Here is a 20,371-nt window from a genome sequence, read left to right as displayed (position 1 = left end):
GACATTTATATAATTAATGAAAGTAAGAAAGCAAAGTATCTTAAATTATAAGCTAGTATATGCCAAGTAACAAAAAATCTTATGACCGGATAAAGTCGGCCATGGCACTCAGAGGGTTAAAGAAATGGGCAAAAGCATGCATAAAAATAGAACTAACTGGAATTTTGTATGGGTTAGAGATTATTATTTATTTTTCTATTACTCTCTGAAAATGTATTAATCCAGATAACGGACATGCATGTATTATACATACTTCAGGGGCTGATGCTAATAGCTGAAAGATGAGAAGCATCATATAATTAGTACAGTCAAGAGTCGTTAATTCGGACACCCATAATCCGGACCTCAAAGCTAAAAACTTTCTGCGCATGCGCTGCGTTGGCACATGTGCACAGGTGTTTTACGCGTGCGCGTAAGACCTTGACTACTGCGCATATGCGTGTGCGCAAGTGCAGAATACGTTTCCGCCTGCGCGTTTAATGTATAACGGATGGTGTAAGCTAAAATTATCTAATTATCTATTTCAGTTAATGTTAATGATAGCGTTGTTCCTTGATCTTCGAATTGGATCCTGCTGATTATTTTTTGCAGACTGTAAGAGCAATTTTATAAAAGTAAACTTGAACTTTCGATTATGTCAAATAGAATTTCCGATGCTGGAACTTCCAAAGGATCTACAAAACGAAAGTATGTTTCGATGTCCAACAAACAAAAAGTGGAATTGCTGCAAAAAAGGGATAAAGACATGAAGAATGTGACAGACAGGTTAGTGAAAACGAAAAAATTTCGATTGACAAGTTAGTCGGTATTCTCGGCACAGCAATTACAGGACTTGAACAGCGGAACTTTGTAACTGAACAAGAAATTATGTCTGTTTATATAGAATTAAAGAGAAAGTATTAGCACATAAAACTAAGCAACTTAAACAACTTACATTGAAAGAAATGTTTAATAAAGTAAACAAATAAATATTTAGCCCCCCCCTTTTTTTGTAAATTTTGATACCCTTTAGATCATAATTGTTCTTTATTTCATAAATTACGGTTTCATATTTTTAATTTTAGAATTTCTGCATGCCATCTTACAAGATTTAAACTGATGATCTATAATCCAGAAAAATCGATAATCCGGAATCGCCGAAGTCCCGACGAGTCCGGATTAACGACTTTTGACTATACCTTTTTTTACTGCTCTCTTGCTGATTTTAGAATCAAATTCTAACAACAACAACAACAACCAAAAAAAAAAAATTATGGTGGCAAACTAATGCATGAATTACAAAATTTTATTTCACATATTTTAAATCCAGATGAACTTTGAATATTAATTTAAACGAATACATGAACAGCAAATTGAATGGTAAACCATGAAATAGAATTTGCAATAAAAAAAGGATAATTAACTTGCTGGTAAAAATAAATGCTACATGAATTTTTTCATTCCAATGTTACTCTTAATTTAAGACTTGAAAAAAAGGATGAATGTTTGATAAGCTTTCAGTTCATGTCTGCTTTAATCTGTTAAAGCAGACATGAACTGAAAGCTTATGGGATTTTGTTATTTACACATACAAGCAAGCGTTATAGATCTTGAATGAAATGCATATGCATACACTTTCTGTAAATTTGTGCACATTGTTATTTACACATACAAGCAAGAGTTATAAATGTTGAATTGAAATGCATATGTATCGATTTTCTGTAAATGGGTGCATAAGCATCTTCTGCTTCATGTACATTCACATTATGCCTTTTGCTTTTACAGAAATACCTGCATCTTAATATAGTTGCTTTTTTGGAAAAAAAAGAGTGCCAACAGAATTTTCGCTTTTACAATAAAAAAAAGCAAATACAGTATCTAGCATTTATTTTTACCAGCAACCACAGAAAAGATGTGATGAACTTTTAAAAGAAAGAATATTTTTTAAAATTTTTTTATTTTCCTGCAGAGAATTTAAAGCTTCATGATTGAATTTATTAATTCTTGAAATAATCATCCTGTATTTTAAATTTCATTTGATTTAAAAGAAATTTTGATAATATGAGAAATATATGAACAGTTATCAAATATTCTTTCTCAAATTATGTTGAGAAAATTAACCTTACGTTTTACAAATAATATTTACTTTTCCCATCTTTGTAAATACCAATTGCATTTTAAAAATTGTATTCTTAAGTTTGTTTTCATTAAATGTAGGTTTCAGATTTTGCTTTTATTAGAACTTTTTTAATATTAAGTGGGTGTTTCTTCTTTTTTTCTTCCTATTATATCTATCCAAAGGGTTCAAGAGTGACATAACAAATTTTAGAATTTATTCCACCTCAATATCCTGTTATGGATATAACAATCACTAATTTATACCTGATTCCTGTACATAATTATGAATTTTGTCTATATACCTTTGAAATATATTCAATGCTGTCAACTTATGAACATTCCTAATGTATGATTCAGAACAGTATTAAAAATGCTTGAATGCAGTTTTTAATATTTTCCTTATAAGCCATTAAAAATTTATTTCTTGTAAAATCTATACTTAATGCAAGTATTTATTTTCATGTGGAAATTATTCAAACTGCTTCTTCAACATGAATAATTAAACACCACAAAATTAACTCTAATAAGTGTTTATCCTTTTCCGTTTGCAATAAATTACATTTATGATAAATTCATGCTGTAGCCATAAGAATATTTATCTACAGTATTATGTAAGTGTATTGTTGAACCAGTAAATTGTAATAATTTAAAAAGTCATTTTACTTAAATTATACTTCTTTTAAATACATCAAATAGTAATAAAATTTTTTAAAATTTTTTGAATGTTTTCTGTTTTTATAGTAATAATGAAACAAAAGGTAGAAATTTTAAAACTGAAATTTCATTTTGAAAAATAAAGACAGAAATTGTAATTTTATTTGACAGTAGAGATTTAAATTTCATACAAAAGCAGATTGGGGGGGGGGAGGGTGATTTTTTTGTTCAGTTATGAAAGTTAACCAGAATTTAAAAGCTGTATGATTTGATTATTAACACACAATTTCTGTTTACAGAATTGATTTTTAAATTTTAAAGAAACTTTTCAAATAAACATTTAATTTCTATAAAGTATCCAAGAGTAAATATTAAGGACTTCCTTCCTAGGAACATATATTCAGAATATCTTATGTGAGACAAGTAGCATTTCCTATATTATTACAAACTACTTGAATCTGTTAAGACTTTTGAATTACTCGCTATCAACAATAAGCTAATGCACGCATGTTATATGAAGCAAGTAGAAATAATATATACCACTAATATATTACTGATGATGCAAATTTAGAAACAAATTTAAATGGGCTATTTTTGCTATAAATATGCCACTGTAACAACTGAAGTTCCAAGGAACATACTTTAACTAAGCACATGATTCAAAACACAGTGAACCTTTTCTAAGATGATCTCTTGCAGTTCTAGATGATTTATAGTATGCTCTGTAGAGGTGGTCATCTTATACAAGTGTTGTTCAATGCCAGTGTTTACATATCTTTTGGGAATATTGAAGAATTAAAAAAATATTGATCATAAAGAGGCTGCAACAAAACAGTTTCTGCAGTGCGCAGTTTCTAAAATTTACTACAAAGAAAACAGTTGGCCCTATCTATAATTGTATATTACCCCAGAAATCAAGTTATATATGTATTACATAAATACATGCGTATTTATTCAAAGATTAAGGCAAGCACATATTACATAAAAGTTTCATTACAAATTAATCATTAAAAAGTATTACCTTCATTTACAGTTACAGTTTAATTTAGATTCTTAAAAAAGTGTTGAGATTTATAGTTTTACACATTAACCATATGAAACATTTCAAAGAGAAAAAATAGGACCTATATGCCTTTTCACTGGCTCGCTGGTACTTTGTAACATATAACTTCCAGAAAATAAATACACTTTACTCACGTTAGAACTCTTTCTCGTACAGTATACACCATGTTTAACTCACATATAGTTACTGTAACTGTTGCAAAAATGCATTTTGTGGATCCTGATTATATAACTAGGATTAGCCAGCATGACATGCTTACTGCCCATATGAGGAGGCAGCTTCTCACCATACAAAGAATGCAACTTTTGATCATATGCAAAGGTTATAGAACATCCCCAACTGCAGCACTGCAAGTGCTGGTGGGTATCCCTCCACTGGATCTTCTAGTGGAGAGAGAATCACTATTAGTAAGGACATTGCGCTTAGAAAATAACATCTCTCTGTGGCAAAAGACATTCTACCATACAGACTATGAGAAGCGCAAGCCGATCATGCTTGGACACCCTGCAGATACTGATTTATCGCACACAATATACATGCAATACACGCCACCAAATGAGTAGGCATTTGCTATTTATACAGATGGCTCAAAGACGGAGAAAGGTGTTGGAAAATATGACTTATTGTAACCTTTTTTCTGCATCATCTCTCCTCCTTGAAATATTTATTAGGCTTAGTTCTTATTTTTAAAGGGACATAGTAGTTACTTCTTCTTTTTTTACTGCCACTGTTTGTGTTGAGAACGGACTGTTTAAGCCTAATTAAGATACAAAAACGAAACGTGATGTTACGTCATCTGGAAAGCCGAGTCGTGGCGATAGCTGATTGGTTGCCGTGAGATTACGTCATGCCTACTTCTGGTATAAGTATCTCGTGTCGCTCTGCTCATTCCTTCTAGTTCCTGCTTTCTTGGCTCTTGGGTGTGCAGTTTCCAGCCCCTATTGAAAGACGTCTTGCGATGCATGCAGTCCGGGGATAAGTTCCGAGGTTCCAGTCTACAAGATGACTTTTCCTGAATAAGTTCCTTGGTTCCAGTCTACAAGATGACTTCTCCTGGATTCTCAAAAGAGGCTATAATGTGAGTGACTGCCGTGGGTGGCATCCATGTTCTTCATGACGGCGGAATTTAACATAAGTTAGCAGCGATGTTTTACTGGGCTATGATTCTTCGTGTTCAACTATAGTGGAGTTAGGCCGGATTTGCGTGCTCTCAAGGACTTAATTTAATTTTTCAGGTGCTTTCTTGATCATTAAGCGTGGACCTATTGATAGTGTAGCTAATTTCACTTGAAACCACATAATTTCTGTTTAGGATACGTTCTTCGCGTATTGAATGCCAGTATTTTGGAGACCAGGTAAAATATTACTTAATATATGAAATTTTTTATAATGATGGTTATATTATAATTTCTAAGTTACTGATATTGTTTAAATTTATTCATTGTGTTTTTATTTTTTATATATTGTTAATAAATTGGTTAAGTTTGAAACTTTTTATTGTCTTCAATGTCTGCATAACACATAACATCAGGGAGCTTCTATTGCTACTGCTGCTAAATGTTTAATTTTATAAACTTTAAACTTTGCTTTTGCATCATTTTGGTTATGGGCCCAGCCCCTGAGTTATCTTTAGTGCAGACTTTTGAAGTTTTAAGTTAATTTAGGACTTAAGAGACTGGGGGTGGTGGTTTTTGTTGAAATTCAAATATGGCTACTGTTAATGTTATACATAATATTGCTAAACTTGAGGCATGTAATTATTTTACATGGTCTAAAGATATGAAGTTTGTCTTAAATGAGAAAAATGCATGGCTTTTGGTCAAAGGTATTGAAAAATGTCCCGATTTAAATGATGTTAAGGGTATTACAAAAGAAATTGTTGCTGACTATCAAAATAGAAGTCGTTTGGCATTATCTTTAATTTATATGAATGTAAGCCCTGAATATAGAAACTTGATAAGTGAAATTGATGACCTGGTAGTTGCATAGAATACGCTTGCCAAATACTTTCAGCCAGATTATTGATCAAGACATATGTCCTTGTTTTCAGAGTTTTTAAATTGTAAAATTAAGCCAAATGAAAGTATTAGTTTCTTTTCTTCTAGATTAAAACAGGTAACTGAACAATTAGCTGATATTAATCAGGCTGTAAGAGATGTATACATATTTTTTCAGTTTCTTAGGTTCCTTCCAGATAAATATGATCAAGTACTTCAGAATGTTTTGAGGTGGCCAGATGAAAAGTTCATATTTAAAAATGTTGATCTTGAAATACTAGCAGAGGAAACATGTCTTAATTTAAGAGAGATAGATAGGGAAAATTCCAATAAGACTATAGAAGTTAAAAGTACTCACTGTGAACCCAAATTTAAGCAGATTAAAGGTCTCAAGTGTTATAAATGTGGCCGTTCAGGTCATATTAAAAAATACTGTAGAATGAAAGGCAATTTTTTCAGATCACCCTTGCCTTTTCTTCTGTTTCCTCAGCTGTATCTAGTAGTAATAAAACATCTCCTAAGTGTAAGAATAAACCCAAGTTGTGTAAAGGTAAAAATAATTCCCATGCTCAGTCCCATTTTATAGCTCAAGCTAATGTTAACAATTTGGAGGAAAATGATGATAGTTGGATTTTTGATTCTGCTGCATCTCATCATTTTTGTAAAAATCGTGAATTGTACGATACTTTTTTCTCCTGTGAAGAATGAGAATATGCTAGTAGCTATTGATGGGGTAACTTTTCCAATTCATGGGAAGGGTACTGTTAAAATGAAATTTGGGGATAGAGTTATTTTGCTTAAGGATGTTTTATACTCACCTGAACTGAGACGAAATTTAATATCTGGACCTAAGGTGGATATCAATGGAGCGAGATTTTATGGTAAAAATGGGCAAATTAAAATTACTGATGATGAAAATGAAACTTTGTACAAGGCTAAGTTGATAGGAAGTAACTATCACGTATTCACGAAAATAGTGAAAAAGGGGGGCAAATCTTTGAAATTTGAGGCATCCACAGTTCAGCATAACAATAGTGAATTATGGCATGGTCGGTTTGGTCATATAAATTATGGTGCTATTGTCAGGACTAGTAAGAGACATTCAGTTCGAGGTCTTCGTGTGTTAAAGCACTCACCTAATTTGTTTTGTGAACATTGCCAAATCAATAAGCAAAGACGAATCTCCTATAGACCCTTAGAAGGAATTCAAGTAAAGAGGCCGCTTGAAAGGTTTTTTTCTGATGTATGGGGACCTATTAACATTCCAGGTAGGAATAGTGAACGTTATTTCGTTTCCTTTATTGACGAATATTCTCGTTATGTGGTAGTGTACCCCACTGTATAGAAAGGTGTTTGAAATATTTGAAAGGCATATAGCACGTGCTGAAAAATCTTTGAACCTTAAGTTGAAATACTTTAGGACTGATAATGGACGAGAATATGATAATGAACAATTCAGGTCATATTGTAATAAAAATGGTGTAAAGCACGAATTTACAGACGTATATACTCCGGAACAAAATGGAGTTTGTGAGAGATTCAATCAGACAGCTCTCAACAATGTACGTGCAATTTTACATGATAGTGGAATGAGTCCTTAATTTTGGTCAGATGCAGTGATGTACTTTGCATATTCATTTAATAGAATTTGTCATAAGGGCCAAGATAGAACACCATTCGAATTGTATACTAAGCAGAAACCATCAGTACGTCACCTTAAGGCATTTGGAACGATTGCCTATGTGGGAATTCTAAAGGCTAAAAGAAATTCTAAGCTTGATCCAAAGGCAACGAAGGGCCGATTGATTGGCTTTTGCATCATAAGGCACAGGCTGCGCCTAGTGTGTACTCCAAGAAGGAGAAGTGGGTAAAACTTGGAAAAGACGACTGGCAGACAAAAATACCGTCTTTCAGGCAGAGCTTCTTGCATTAAAAGCAGCCATCAATTTGGCAGAATATCAATCAGGATTAAAGGTCAACATATATAGCGACTCTGCCTCAAGTTTGGAGTCCATCCGAGGGCACAAGACAAGGAGTCCTTTGGTGCAAGATATTCAGAAAATTCTTCTAAGTATCCGACCTGATGACAGACCTATCCCGATCTGGGTTCCAGCTCATGTGGATATTACTGACAATGAAGGGTGGACCTGCTTGTGAAATCTGCTCCCAATGACTCCAGTAGATTGGAAAATGCAGTAAGTGTTCCGCAGTCCTATTTAAAAAAAAAAAAAAAAAAAAAAAAAAAAAAAAAAAAAAAAAAAAACACTGAATAGCCTTTTACAAGAATGGCAGAAAAGATGGGAAAGGAAAGCACAGGGAGGCGAACCTACAAGTTCTTTCCAAAAGTCACGTGCTCAGTTAATACATACAGCGGAGCACAAACTCAATTCTACACTGGCCATGGTCCCTTCCCACATTATCTTAAGAGATTCGGCATACGAGCATCAGATTTGTGTGAATGTGGTGTGGTAGGTGATGCAGATCACTTCCTCTTCAACTGTCCACAAACCGATAAACTGCATTTAAAAATGACAAGCAGTGAATACTGGCTGCAATGGGCGGAGAATACCCGCGGCAACAAGCAGACGAAAACTAAAATAGAGGAGGTCATTAGGCTTTGCTCAGCAAGATACTAAGAAATTCTCCCCCTCTCTTGACAATTGTATCTTCGCAGCATAATTTTAATACCAATTCAAAATACTACAACAACTGAATATCAACACTAGGAAAATAGCTCACCCTGTAGAATAATAACATTACTGTAAGAGCAAAACTATTGTAATGTAAGCATATTACTATCCAGTTTGTATGTACTTGATAAAAATAATATTGTAAAGCAGTTTAATTGATATTGAAAATCCAGTCAATGTGTAAATGAATTACAAGTTTAATTTGATTATCTCAGTAAAAGTATTGTAAATATGAATTGATATAATGTTTAAATGTACACATAGCTGTCATGATTTTATGTATCTATCATATGTAACCTGTACAAGACAATGATTGTAATCAACATATCTATGCTTATACACAGGCCTTGTATGCTCATGTAATATTTATATGTATATTTTTACACGGAGGAAATTTTCCCTTCTGCTGGGATGACTATAACACTGTAAGACTTTTACATCAAAATCAGGTCACTGGTTATCTCAGGCGGCGCTCAGCATGACACATTTAATGTATACTAGATATAACTGGCACCAGCTGGGAAAACGTTTTTTAAAACTAATAATCAAAATGTTTATTTTTTTTTTAAATCTTTTTATACTAACTTACCATTCTGTGAATTTAGAAAACAAATAATAAATAAAAGGGTACACACATTTAGTTCAAAACTAATCCTATATTCTATTAAGTACATCAATATTGAGGAATTTACAAAAGAATGAACGCTACATTTTTTTAAAATGAATTCTGAAATGTTTTACCTAAAAATCATTGCGAACTTGATTGCTGTTGAATTTCTATTTTTTCGACAGTCATGTCAGGATTCATTCTGGTTGCTTCTTGGATAGCTTCTGCAAGAGCTCTGTCATGGTCTATGGGGTCTCCATCACTTTGAATAGTAATTTTCTGCTCCACACGAGTTTCTACTACACCATCACGCTCCATTTTATACTGAAATTAATATTACAATTTCTTAACACAAGCACTGGACAAAATTTTTGCTTTCTATTTGCAAGCATTGATAAAAACATGGCAGGATGATATTTGAAAGTATTTTTAAATGGAATTAAATTAAGAATTTATATGAGGTATAATTAGACCTTGGATATGAGGTATAATTAGACCTTGGACATAAGAGCTCTTCATATTCTTTTTAATGCATGCAAGTAACAGTGCACTACACAGTCTTTATTTTATTATTTATTCACTACTATATTTATTTATTATTATTATTCACTTATCAAGTTTTGAAATAAAATGTACACAAAATTACTCTGGCAGAGGAGAATCTTTCAACTCCTAACTAACAACAAACTGTAAACTTAAAAAATTATATTACATAGAGGGAAAGAATATATAGAGCTTTGAAAAATTTAGTCTACTTACTGTACCTTCATTAAAAACAATTGTTAAAGAGAGTTTTCAGATATAATTTAAGATAAGGATATATAGAGCTTTGAAAAATTTATTCTACGTACTGCACCTTCATTAAAAAAAATTGTTAAAGAGAGTTTTCAGATATAATTTAAGATAAGGGTTTTATACTTTTAAAATCATGAATTTCTAGAACCTGATTTAAAGGATAGTTTTATTAAAATATTGAGCATTTCAACACAATTAGAATTAAAAGTACACAAATAAATAATATAATATTTTGATATAATCATTACCTTTATTGCAAACAGGACAAAAAAAATTAAGACACCTATTTTTTACTCACAGTAATTGTTTCCACAGTCTTTGTTTTGCTGGAAATTGTTGAAGAACTCAGTATTTCACCATCTTCAGATAAGGGAAGTATTTCACCTTCTGACTCAAACTGTGGTGGTGGTGGCACAGGGAGGTTGACTTTCCTGGTCTCTGTTGCAACCAGAGGGATAGAAGTCGTACTGTGCTGAGCATTATTTATGGTGCTAGGGTCATATTTGATAGGTTCAGTCTTCACTATGGCAGACTATAAAAAGAACATACACAAATATATATGAATATGAAAATAAATTAAGCTCAATATTGAAAATTACATGCACAATGATTACTTTCATATGTAACTAGCTATCTCAATTAAAGGATAATTTAAATTGCAGGTTTAACCCTTTCACAATGGCGCACCTTTGTTTAAGACACTTGCGCGGGACGGAAGGGAATCAAAGGCAGTCACTGTACAAACTGTACAGGACGGAGGTTTTACATCGCTAAGCCTAATTTTATATATTTAAAAAAAAAAAAAAAAAATCCCAGGGGGTGGCGAGAAAAAAACACTTCTAGCATCATAATTTGTGATATCATTTTAGATTATTACTTGAGCTCTTATATATGTTAAAATTAGCACTTAACCTATTTTTTCTTTATTTTACATGAAAATATACTTAAAAATTTCCTTATCTTGTAAAATAATTTTTGGAAGCGCTATTCAAATTAGTCCAAAGTTTCAATCGATAAAATCCATCAATAAAGTTTAAAATTAATAAAACAACACAATAAAGACTATTTACAGTAAGAAGTAACAAAATTTAAAATGAAGACTGAGTGTGGTAAATCTCGAAGCTCGGAAAAGTATCACTTTCTAACTCTTAGAAAAAGTATCACTTTTCTTCCTCTGATAAATAGTGCCTTCCCGCCTTAATAGACTAGAGGTGAGGCTTTCCGAAATAAAAAGAGAAGAAAAGGAAATATATCTGAAGGCAATGCAAAACTAGTTTTGCATTGCACATAGTAACCCTAAAAAACTGTATACAGTAGAGGGGAAAAATAGAATTAAAAAAAAAAAAAAAAAAGAATTGGATATAAATCAGACACGTGAATATATTTATATTAGCATGCGGGGATTTAAAGAGCCCACCTCTGTTTACGCTTTTCCTCCCTCTCACCCTCACAACAGTTGATGAGTAAAATACCAAAGTCAGATAGAATATATCAAACTCAAGGTCAGAAACCTAAAACTGTGTTCATTTCAAAAGTAATGGACATAGGATGCCATCTAGTGGCCTTCAGAAAAACGTTCCAGCTTAAAATGCGTATACGCATCACCCGTTCGCTAGTGTTGCATGGATGGGACGCCCGGCTGTAAGAGATGTTTTTAGGGAATGTGTATATGGGATGCCCGACCTGAAAAGGATAAAAATACATTTAGCTGCTGGATGTTTCTAACTAACAAACAAAAAAAGAAGAAGGAATCAGACAGAGCAAAATGCTATATGCTATATCAGACAATATTCTCCACTGACTTAATTAGGATGTTCAAGAATTCCATGTCTTGACAAGTCTGAATCAATCTCTCAAAGTGATTTCCATGCTCAGATGTTGAAGAAATGTGTGCCAAACAGCTTGCTTTCCCCCCTCTGCGAGAACCCATAAAAGCCTCTCTTCTTTTCTGTTAATCCAGTTACTAAAAAATATACCAGCACCTTGCTTCTTTCTATGTTATGGGAATTTATTTACCAGCCAATATAGCATGTTTCTCTACACGTTAAGAGTGCTCATATGGAATTTTTTTCTAAAATTATCTGAAAATGTATACAGTTTTGCTCAGTTTATGCTCTTAATACATGAAACAAAATAGGAATTAAGCAAATCAAACGTAAATGGGTTTTAAGGAAAAATTACAAAAATAGTGATAACTTGTTCAAAAATAAAGCAATCTATATAAAATTTGAATATGTTGTCAAATAAGAGTTACTCAAATAAGAGTTAATAAGAGTTGTCATATAAGAGTTAGTATACAGATTAATATACTGCAATATGCAAATTAGTGGTGCTGTAATCAGAACACTTCATCTGTGAAAAGCATAAAACTGTTTGAGGGCAAGCCTGCAACTTTCAGGGATAGCCAATTCTTAACAATGATCTCCAGGTGTTATTTGCCCAATAAACTGAGATGGACAGTTACTGGAAGAGGCAGGACAAAATCACAAAGAAGTGGCCAGATGGCTAAATGTGGGTCCTCCTGTGGTTCATAGACTTTGGCAATAATTTTTAACCACAGATTCGTCATCTTGGAGGTTCAGCCAAGTATGGCTAACTACTACCCGATGACCGGTATTGTTGTTATGCACATGAAAGAATAAAACTGCAACTCCGACTCAACTCAGATCTACCCATGCTGCAGTCCCAGAAGGTTGGTGTCAATGTCAACCATGCTTAGAAGGCTTCAAGAAGAAAGTCTGTACGCCAGGTCACCAGCCATCTGTTTGCTGTTCACATCATGCCACAGAAGGCAAAGTTTGAGGTTGGCCCGTCACCATGTTCATTTGATGGCTGATCAATGAAGGGCTGTTCTGTTTACGGATAAGTCCAGTTTTAGCCTCCAAAGTGATAGTAGACATTATTTGATTTGGAGAGAACCTGGAACCAATTATCATCCATCAAATATAAATGTAAAAAGATGCAAATGGAGGAGGCAGGGTCTGTGTTTGGGGTGGTATCTTTTTGGGTGACTGCACTGACCTCCATGTCTTTCTACATGGATACATGAATATTCAAACCTATAGACATGTCATCCTTGATGCTTATGTGCACCCTTAATAGGTGATAATTTCCTGGTACAAGACAACAAGACTAGCCTGCACAGGGCTCACATTGTGGATGATTATCTTCAGTAGCAAACGATTCAGCCCATGAAGTGGCCAGCTTGATTACCGGACCTGAATTCTATCGAGCATGTTTGGGATGCTTTAGGAAGATGTATAACTGTTCTCAACCCTCCTCTTCAAACCCTTGCCAAGCTTGCCACTGCTTTGCAAGAGCAATGGCTCTCATTTCCTACAGAACTAACAGACCGCATAACACAACATCACACAACGCTGTATGTGCTATATTGCTTTTAGGAGAGAACACACTCCATATTGAGCACAATTTTCCTATTCCAAACTGACTTGTTAATTTTATACATGTGCTAATTTTCTATAACACCATAATAGCCTGATTTCTTTTTATATTATTTTATACCTTATTATGTGTTGTACACTGTGGGTCAGTTTAATTAAATTCTACATGTAACTTTGTCACTTTTGTGATTTTTCCTTAACCGTTTGAGTCCGGCGCACGCTTCACTTGTCGTATGCCAAAAATACGGCACAGTGCGATAGTGCTTCTCTTGTTTTATATCGAGAATGCGAAGATGCTGCTGTTGGCTAGTATACTTGAAAAAAAAAAAAAAAAATTACTGAAATATTCAATTGGTTTTGCATCAGGAGGAGGGGCATTCTTTGGTTCAGGTACTTCAGAAAAAGTATTTGATTCGTTTGAAAAAATTGTATACACGGGTAATAACTCATCAATAATATCGTCATCGGAGGTACTTGCAGTTACGTCATCCTCATCACTGTTATCACTAATAACTCGTAATCTCTTAGAACAAATAATGATGTCACTTCCACTATCACTTTCAAGGTATACTATACTCTTCATTATCACTTCTCATAACATAGTCACTTTCAAATGAATCAGAACTTGACATGGGTTAGTTCATAATCATCAGTATAACACTTAATAAAAAAATGAAACAATTTCCAATTCCTATAAAACAAGTGCTACTGATATCACAACTGCTCTCAATAACTGCATAAAGTACACTAACCAACAGCAGCGTCTTCACATTCTTGATACAAAACAAGAGAAACGCTATTGCGCTGCGCCGTATTTTTGGCATACGACAAGTGAAGCTCATTAGCGCTTCGCCGGACTCAAACGGTTAATTAAAGAAAATCAGTGCGTTATATATATGTATTTTAACAAAAGAGAGAGATTCTTAATTAATTAAATACATATTATAAATATATATATATTTTTAATGAAGAAACTATCTAAAGATGATTGTTTCTTTGTTTGAGTCTTTGAGTCAGCATTTCTTCATAACTACTGGAGTCTATAACTCCTCTTCCTGTCTTTGAACTATACTTCTCAATTTAGATCACGCTCCAAAAACTTATCCATTATTTTTATAACAGTTACCATGCTCTTCTTTCAGATAAATCTTTTAGTTTTCTTTCAGCAACATTTTCTAAAGCATTTTCAATACATAAATTCCCTTCTGATCTTTTTATATTATCTGTCAAACTTTTCAGTTTTTCACTTGATAGATTTTCTCAAAGAGATTCCAACAAATTCTTAAGTCTTTTTCAACTCTGTTCATTACTGCTTCATACGACAAAGCATTAATTGTAATATTTCATTTCTCTCCATAGCTTCATCAACATTTTCACAAACTTCAGGCTAAATGTCTGCCCAAACTTTATTTATACAATAATAAGTCACTTCGTACCAAGCATGCTTTAAATTTTGTAAAGCTTCAACAGTGATGTAATTTTCCCAAAATTGTTAACTTCATTAGAATTCAGTTTCAATTAAACAGTGATATACTACCTAAGTACAGTACAAAGTCTGTAATCTGGATTCGTCGGGACTTCGGCGATTCCGGATTATAGATCATCAATTTAAATCTTGTAAGGATGGCATGCAGAAATTATACAATTAAAAAGATGAAACGTAATTTACAATATAAAGGGTATCAGATTTTACAAAAAAAAGCTTAATATTTATATGTTTACTTTATTCAACATTTCTTTCAATGTAAGTTGTTTAAGTTGCTTCGTTTTTTGTGCTAATACTTTCTCTTTAATTCTATAAACAGACATAATTTCTTGTTCAGTTACAAAGTTCCACCTATCGGAAGCAGTACTTTCTGGATCTAGAACCATACTACAGATTTCGCCGTCCGTTGATTGATGATTGAGGCATTGTCATCGCAATGAAAAACTTCTGTTATATCATCTTCATTTATTACCACTTCCACATTTTTTTACAAAATCCAATAACTGGAAAATTTCACCTTTAGTTTATGATGTTCAAAAATCTTCAAATTCGAGGCTATCATCTTCATCGTCCTCACAACGAAATATGGCAGCTGGCCATAAATTATGCCAAGCATTTTTTAACGTATCTGGAGAAACATCCTCCCAATGCGCATGCATAAAGCATACCCCCCCAAAAAGTTTATGGCTTTGAGGTACGGATTATGGATCATTCCGGATAATGGATGTCAGGATTACAGACTTTGTACTGTAGTATGCTTAGAGTTGGATGCTATGCTCTGATCCATAGGTGTATAAGCAAGGTTCCATTTTGTGGCAGAGAGACAACTTTCACTGGAATACAAATATTGAGGGGTTCCAAAATTTCAGGATGGCCAGGAGCAATGTCTATCAAAAGACAAGTTTTCGATTTAAAGTTGTTTTCATTGCAATAATTCTTTACCAATGAAGAAAACTTATTTATAAATCAGTCTTCAAAAACTTCTATAATCAAAGTTTTTTTTTTTTTGTTCAATCACCAAATCGCAAAAAGTGTTGATTTATCCATTTCCTTCTATAGCCATGCGGTTTCAGAATAATGTACAAGCAAAGGCTTGAGTTTAAAATCACCTTTTGCATTACTCAAAAGCAAGGGAGTCTGTCCTTTGATGTTTGATGTTCTAAATCCAGAAGCATTCTTGGCTCATGCAATGTATATACAGAATGGCATCTTTTATCAGAATAAACCAGTTTCACTCATATTGAACACAACTTGTGGTGAAAAAGTTTCCATCAGTAATAATTTTCTTTAAAATTATGGAAATATTTTTCCATGGCTTTATTATTAGCACCAGCTGTCTTGCTAGTAATCCTTTAACTATGAATATTACATTTTTTGAACCTATCAAACAATCCTCAACTAGCCAGAAAAGATTTAGTTATATTATATCATCTCTTTTTTTATAAAATTAAAAATGCTTCTTGATTTTACTACAATTATGTCTTGATTTAAGGTACTCTTGGGTTGTGTTTAGTGATCAATCTAAATGCTGAACTGCCTTACCATCTCTTCAAAAACTCTGAGCTTCCACATTTCAACACTTTTTTTGCTAACATACTTGATAATGTAGCAAAAGATTTAATTCACTCTGAATTCTGCAAAATTTTCACAGTTGATGGTGCCATCATAAAGGAACTTGCGATGTTGACTTGCTGCTGTCCAATGAAATAACTTTTCTCTTTTCAGAAAAATGCATCTTAAATAAGGTAATGGATAAAAAAAAAAATATTTTTTGTGAAACTATGAAGATGGAAAATAATTCACAAATCACCAAAGTAACTTAAAAACTCATCTGTTAGTAAAATGCAAGCCAAGCTTTAAGTAATATGATGAGCAGAGAATGAAAGACCATGCTGCTCTTCTGTATTGCAGCCAATGTAAAATCACCGTTCTGCCACTCCCTCTCAAACCGTACCTGCAACCTAGTAATATGCAATTAATTTCCACAGTGATATTTTTTTAATTATTCTCATTGAAAAGTGACAATCAACTGTTTTCTGATATAAAAATTATGAAATTTTGAACTTTATAGAAAAGTAGTTTTTTAAAAAGCATCCCAGTGTTGTGAGCTATATGATTTATATCTGTTAAACCCTTAACCTACGATTTAGATTCGAAGATGTTAGGTCGAAATTGTGTACAAGCTCGCGCAGCATTCGGGACATTTGCACAACTTAGTGTTACATGCTAATCCGGGCAATCATAAACATGACGAATTATGTAATTTTTGAAGAAAGTATAGCCGAATAATTATTGATGATACATCCGATGATGATCAATTACCAGAGTCCCAGCTTTGGAAAGAAATAAGAAATAGTCCAAAAATCTGGGACTATACGATGACTCCTGGCATAAGAGAAGGAAGCCTTATGTCAATTAGGAGGAAGTAGAGGAGAATTTGATATATTTCATCTAATATTTGATGACATATTTTGGAACAATATTGTAACCGAAACGAATCAGTATGCAGATCAAGTATGAGAAAATCCACATAGAACACGAGTGTAAAAGTGTAAAGTTCTGTTACATGTACCAGAATGCTTTGAAATATATCATACCGTTACAGATTACTAATTTTGTATTTTGGAGTTTTGTATAAATAAACATTTTGTAATACTTGCGTCTACCACAATTATTGCATCAGATTGTAATTACGTATCAAATATTCCACATAATATTCACTTCTGGCCCGATCACCATACGTGGGCTATGCCCGTGAAAGTTAGGTTTGGCACGACCATCGTACGCGGGCTATGACCGTTATTGTAGATCAAGGGGTTAACGATATTCAACAGATGTTTTCCTTTTTAGAAAGAGTTTTGTTTTCATAGTTTGGCAACAGTAAGAAAGATTAGAATAATGTTTTGATTTCCTTAAGTGTGTAAGCAAATAAAGTTTGGCTTTCTTAAGAAAGAAAATGCATTTGTTTATTTAAAATATTTCTTTTCAAGTGTTATAGAATGGAGTCAGATTTAATTTAAAGGCGAGAATGACTGAATGAAATAATATTCAGGTAGATTCACTGCAACATTAGTGGTGACAACCCGGACGTGATCTCGCTGGATTTTGAAGGTAAATACCGTTAAACCTTTAAGCATGGAATTATTAGTAAAGAAATGTTTGCCTAATTTTACTAAATACCTTGAGTGATTTATTAAATCAGGAAAAACCTAATGAGGTAGAAATTTGATCAAATTTTGCTAGTTTAAAAAGGATATATGCTCAGCTTTCTACTTTCAATTCTGAAATAAGTGATTTATTAGTTGCAGATGCTAATGCAGAAAAATATGAGCGCGAGTATTTGATTATTGAAGAATACAATGAGAAGATGGATAGTATTACAGTAAAAGTAGACATTTGTATAAATAGAATTCTGAAGGATCAGTGTAACCAGTTTGTTCTTTTCCCATTCAGGTTAAAAGGAAACTACCAAAGATTGAACTCATTAAATATACCGGTAAAATTAAGGACTGGCTTGCCTTTTGGAGTCAGTTCCAAAGAATTCATGAAGATGAAAATATAGAAAAGGAAGATAAAATTCAGTATTTAATACAATGTATGTCGGAAGACACGGGAGCTCATGATACTGTTAACAGTTATCCGGCAACAGGTGAAAATTATAATAAAGTGGTAGAATGCCTACAATCTCGTTTTGGTCGAGATGAATTACTTATTGAGTTCTACGTGCGAGAGCTGTTAAAGTTAGTCGTAAAAAATGCTACAGGCAATAACCGAAAATTAGATACTATTAGACTGTACGATAAACTGGAATCCTATCTGAGAGCTTTGAAATCTATTGGTTTGACTTCTGATAAATATTCTGCCATGCTTGTTCCTCTCGTTGAACCTTGCATATCGGAAGACATTTTTAGGGTGTGATTGCGAAATCCGATAGTTAGTACACTGGATGAGTCAGCAGAGAATCCATACATTGAGAAGCTAAAAGGCTTGTTATTGTTTCTGAAAACTGAAGTAGAAGTAGAGGAGCGAGTTCTCTTAGCGAAATCTGGGTTTTCAAATAAAGCGGAGAAAGAAAAGATGAATAAAGCTCTTTATCAACTGACAACTGAAGATTTATTTTCAGGAGTTTTCGAAAAGAGAAAACAAAACATGGCTTGTGTATTTTGTGAAAAGTCACACGAGACCAGAGATTGTTTTAAGGCTCAAACTCTGAATTTCCAGCAGAAACAAGATATTTTAAAGGATAAGAAAGTATACTTTACATGTTTAAGAGCCTGACATCGATCAAAATTTTGCAAGACAAATATTATATGTATTCTTTGTGGCAAAAGACATTTGGTTTTAATGTGTCCAGAGCTGAAAACTAACAAATTAATTAATAATTCTCTTAAATCTGAAGAATCAAAACCAAGCGATAACAGCCTGTCAAATCATTGTTACTTTGGTGAAGTTCTACTTCAGACATTACAGGTTAGATTGAAATCAGGAAATAAAGAAAAACAAGTACAGGTACTCATGGATAGTGGTTCCCAACATTCATACAAATTGAAGACAACTGTAAAAGAGATGGGTATGGAACCAAATGGTAACAGGTTTTTGATTCACACACTTTTTGGAGGATTAATGACAAGAGATGAAGGAGCATCGTCAGTATGAACTTCACATTGAATCCTTAAACAATACATTTTCCTGTAAGATAGAAGCTCTAGATCAGTTTATTATTTGTGGAAAAATTCTGCGACTAAAGAAAGGAGGATCATGGGAAAAGCAGTCAAAGGAAAAGAAGATATGGCTTAATGATTACGGAGAGAATTTTCCCGATATCGAGATATTGATTGGAACTGATTTTTGTGGTCATTTGTTTACGGGGAAAACTAATTATCTTAAGTGTGCCTTAGTCGCATATGATACGTTTTTGGGCTGGCTGATTATGGGGAAAATGTTTGATGAGAATCCTGCTAACACCTCTGCAAACTTAATCACCTCTCAATTACTGATCTGTGGAACTTGGATACTCTAGGCAACAGAGATTCTACTGAAATAAAATCTAAAGAAGAGACGCATCAATTAGTTATGCAAAGTTTCCAGCGAACAGTGAGAAGGGATAAAGAAGGTCGTTACATCTTGAAGCTGCCTTGGTTAGAAAAACAGGAAATTTGAAGGAAAATAAATTGGTTGCAGAGAGCAGGTGTGCATCAACTGTGGGGAAACTTATTAAGGAACACAGATATGCAGATTATGATGCTGTTTTCCAGGAATGGTTAGCGGAGAATAATATTAAAGAAGTACCATCTGAGGAAGAAAATAAAATCCCATGCCATTATTTACCCCATTGAGACGTTTTAAAAAACAACTCCACCACAAGCGCTCGACTTGCTTTCGATGCTTCATGTAGATCCGGTCATTCTCCATCACTTAATGATGTTCTAGAGAAAGGACCGAACCTCTTAGAGAAAATCCTTCCACTGCTACTGAGGATTCGGGAAAGATCGATTCGTATCATTTCAGGCATAGGAAAAACCTTACAAATTTCTGTTGCGGAAGAAGATCAAGACTTTCCTCTTAGCTGCAGTCATTAATT

At 33.4% G+C, this 20,371-nt stretch overlaps 1 protein-coding gene across 2 annotated transcripts in view; it reads right to left on the bottom strand.

Moving 5' to 3' along the window:
* Positions 1-20,371, bottom strand: part of LOC118193024 (uncharacterized) — a 233,779-nt gene that overhangs the window by 8,645 nt on the left and 204,763 nt on the right. For both annotated transcript variants that reach the window (XM_085824643.1, XM_085824635.1), the window contains 2 exons: positions 10,202-10,435; positions 9,243-9,432 (listed from right to left, as the gene is read on the bottom strand). In XM_085824643.1, coding sequence (XP_085680769.1) covers positions 9,250-9,432; positions 10,202-10,435 — 417 coding nt within the window. In that variant the 3' untranslated portion in view covers positions 9,243-9,249. The remainder of the gene's footprint in view (positions 1-9,242; positions 9,433-10,201; positions 10,436-20,371) is intronic.

Source organism: Stegodyphus dumicola, chromosome 1, assembly GCF_044657685.1.
Source record: "Stegodyphus dumicola isolate Sdum_Otavi_A_Nest chromosome 1, ASM4465768v1".
NCBI lineage: Eukaryota > Metazoa > Arthropoda > Arachnida > Araneae > Eresidae > Stegodyphus > Stegodyphus dumicola.
This window is presented reverse-complemented; position numbering and strand designations above follow the sequence as displayed.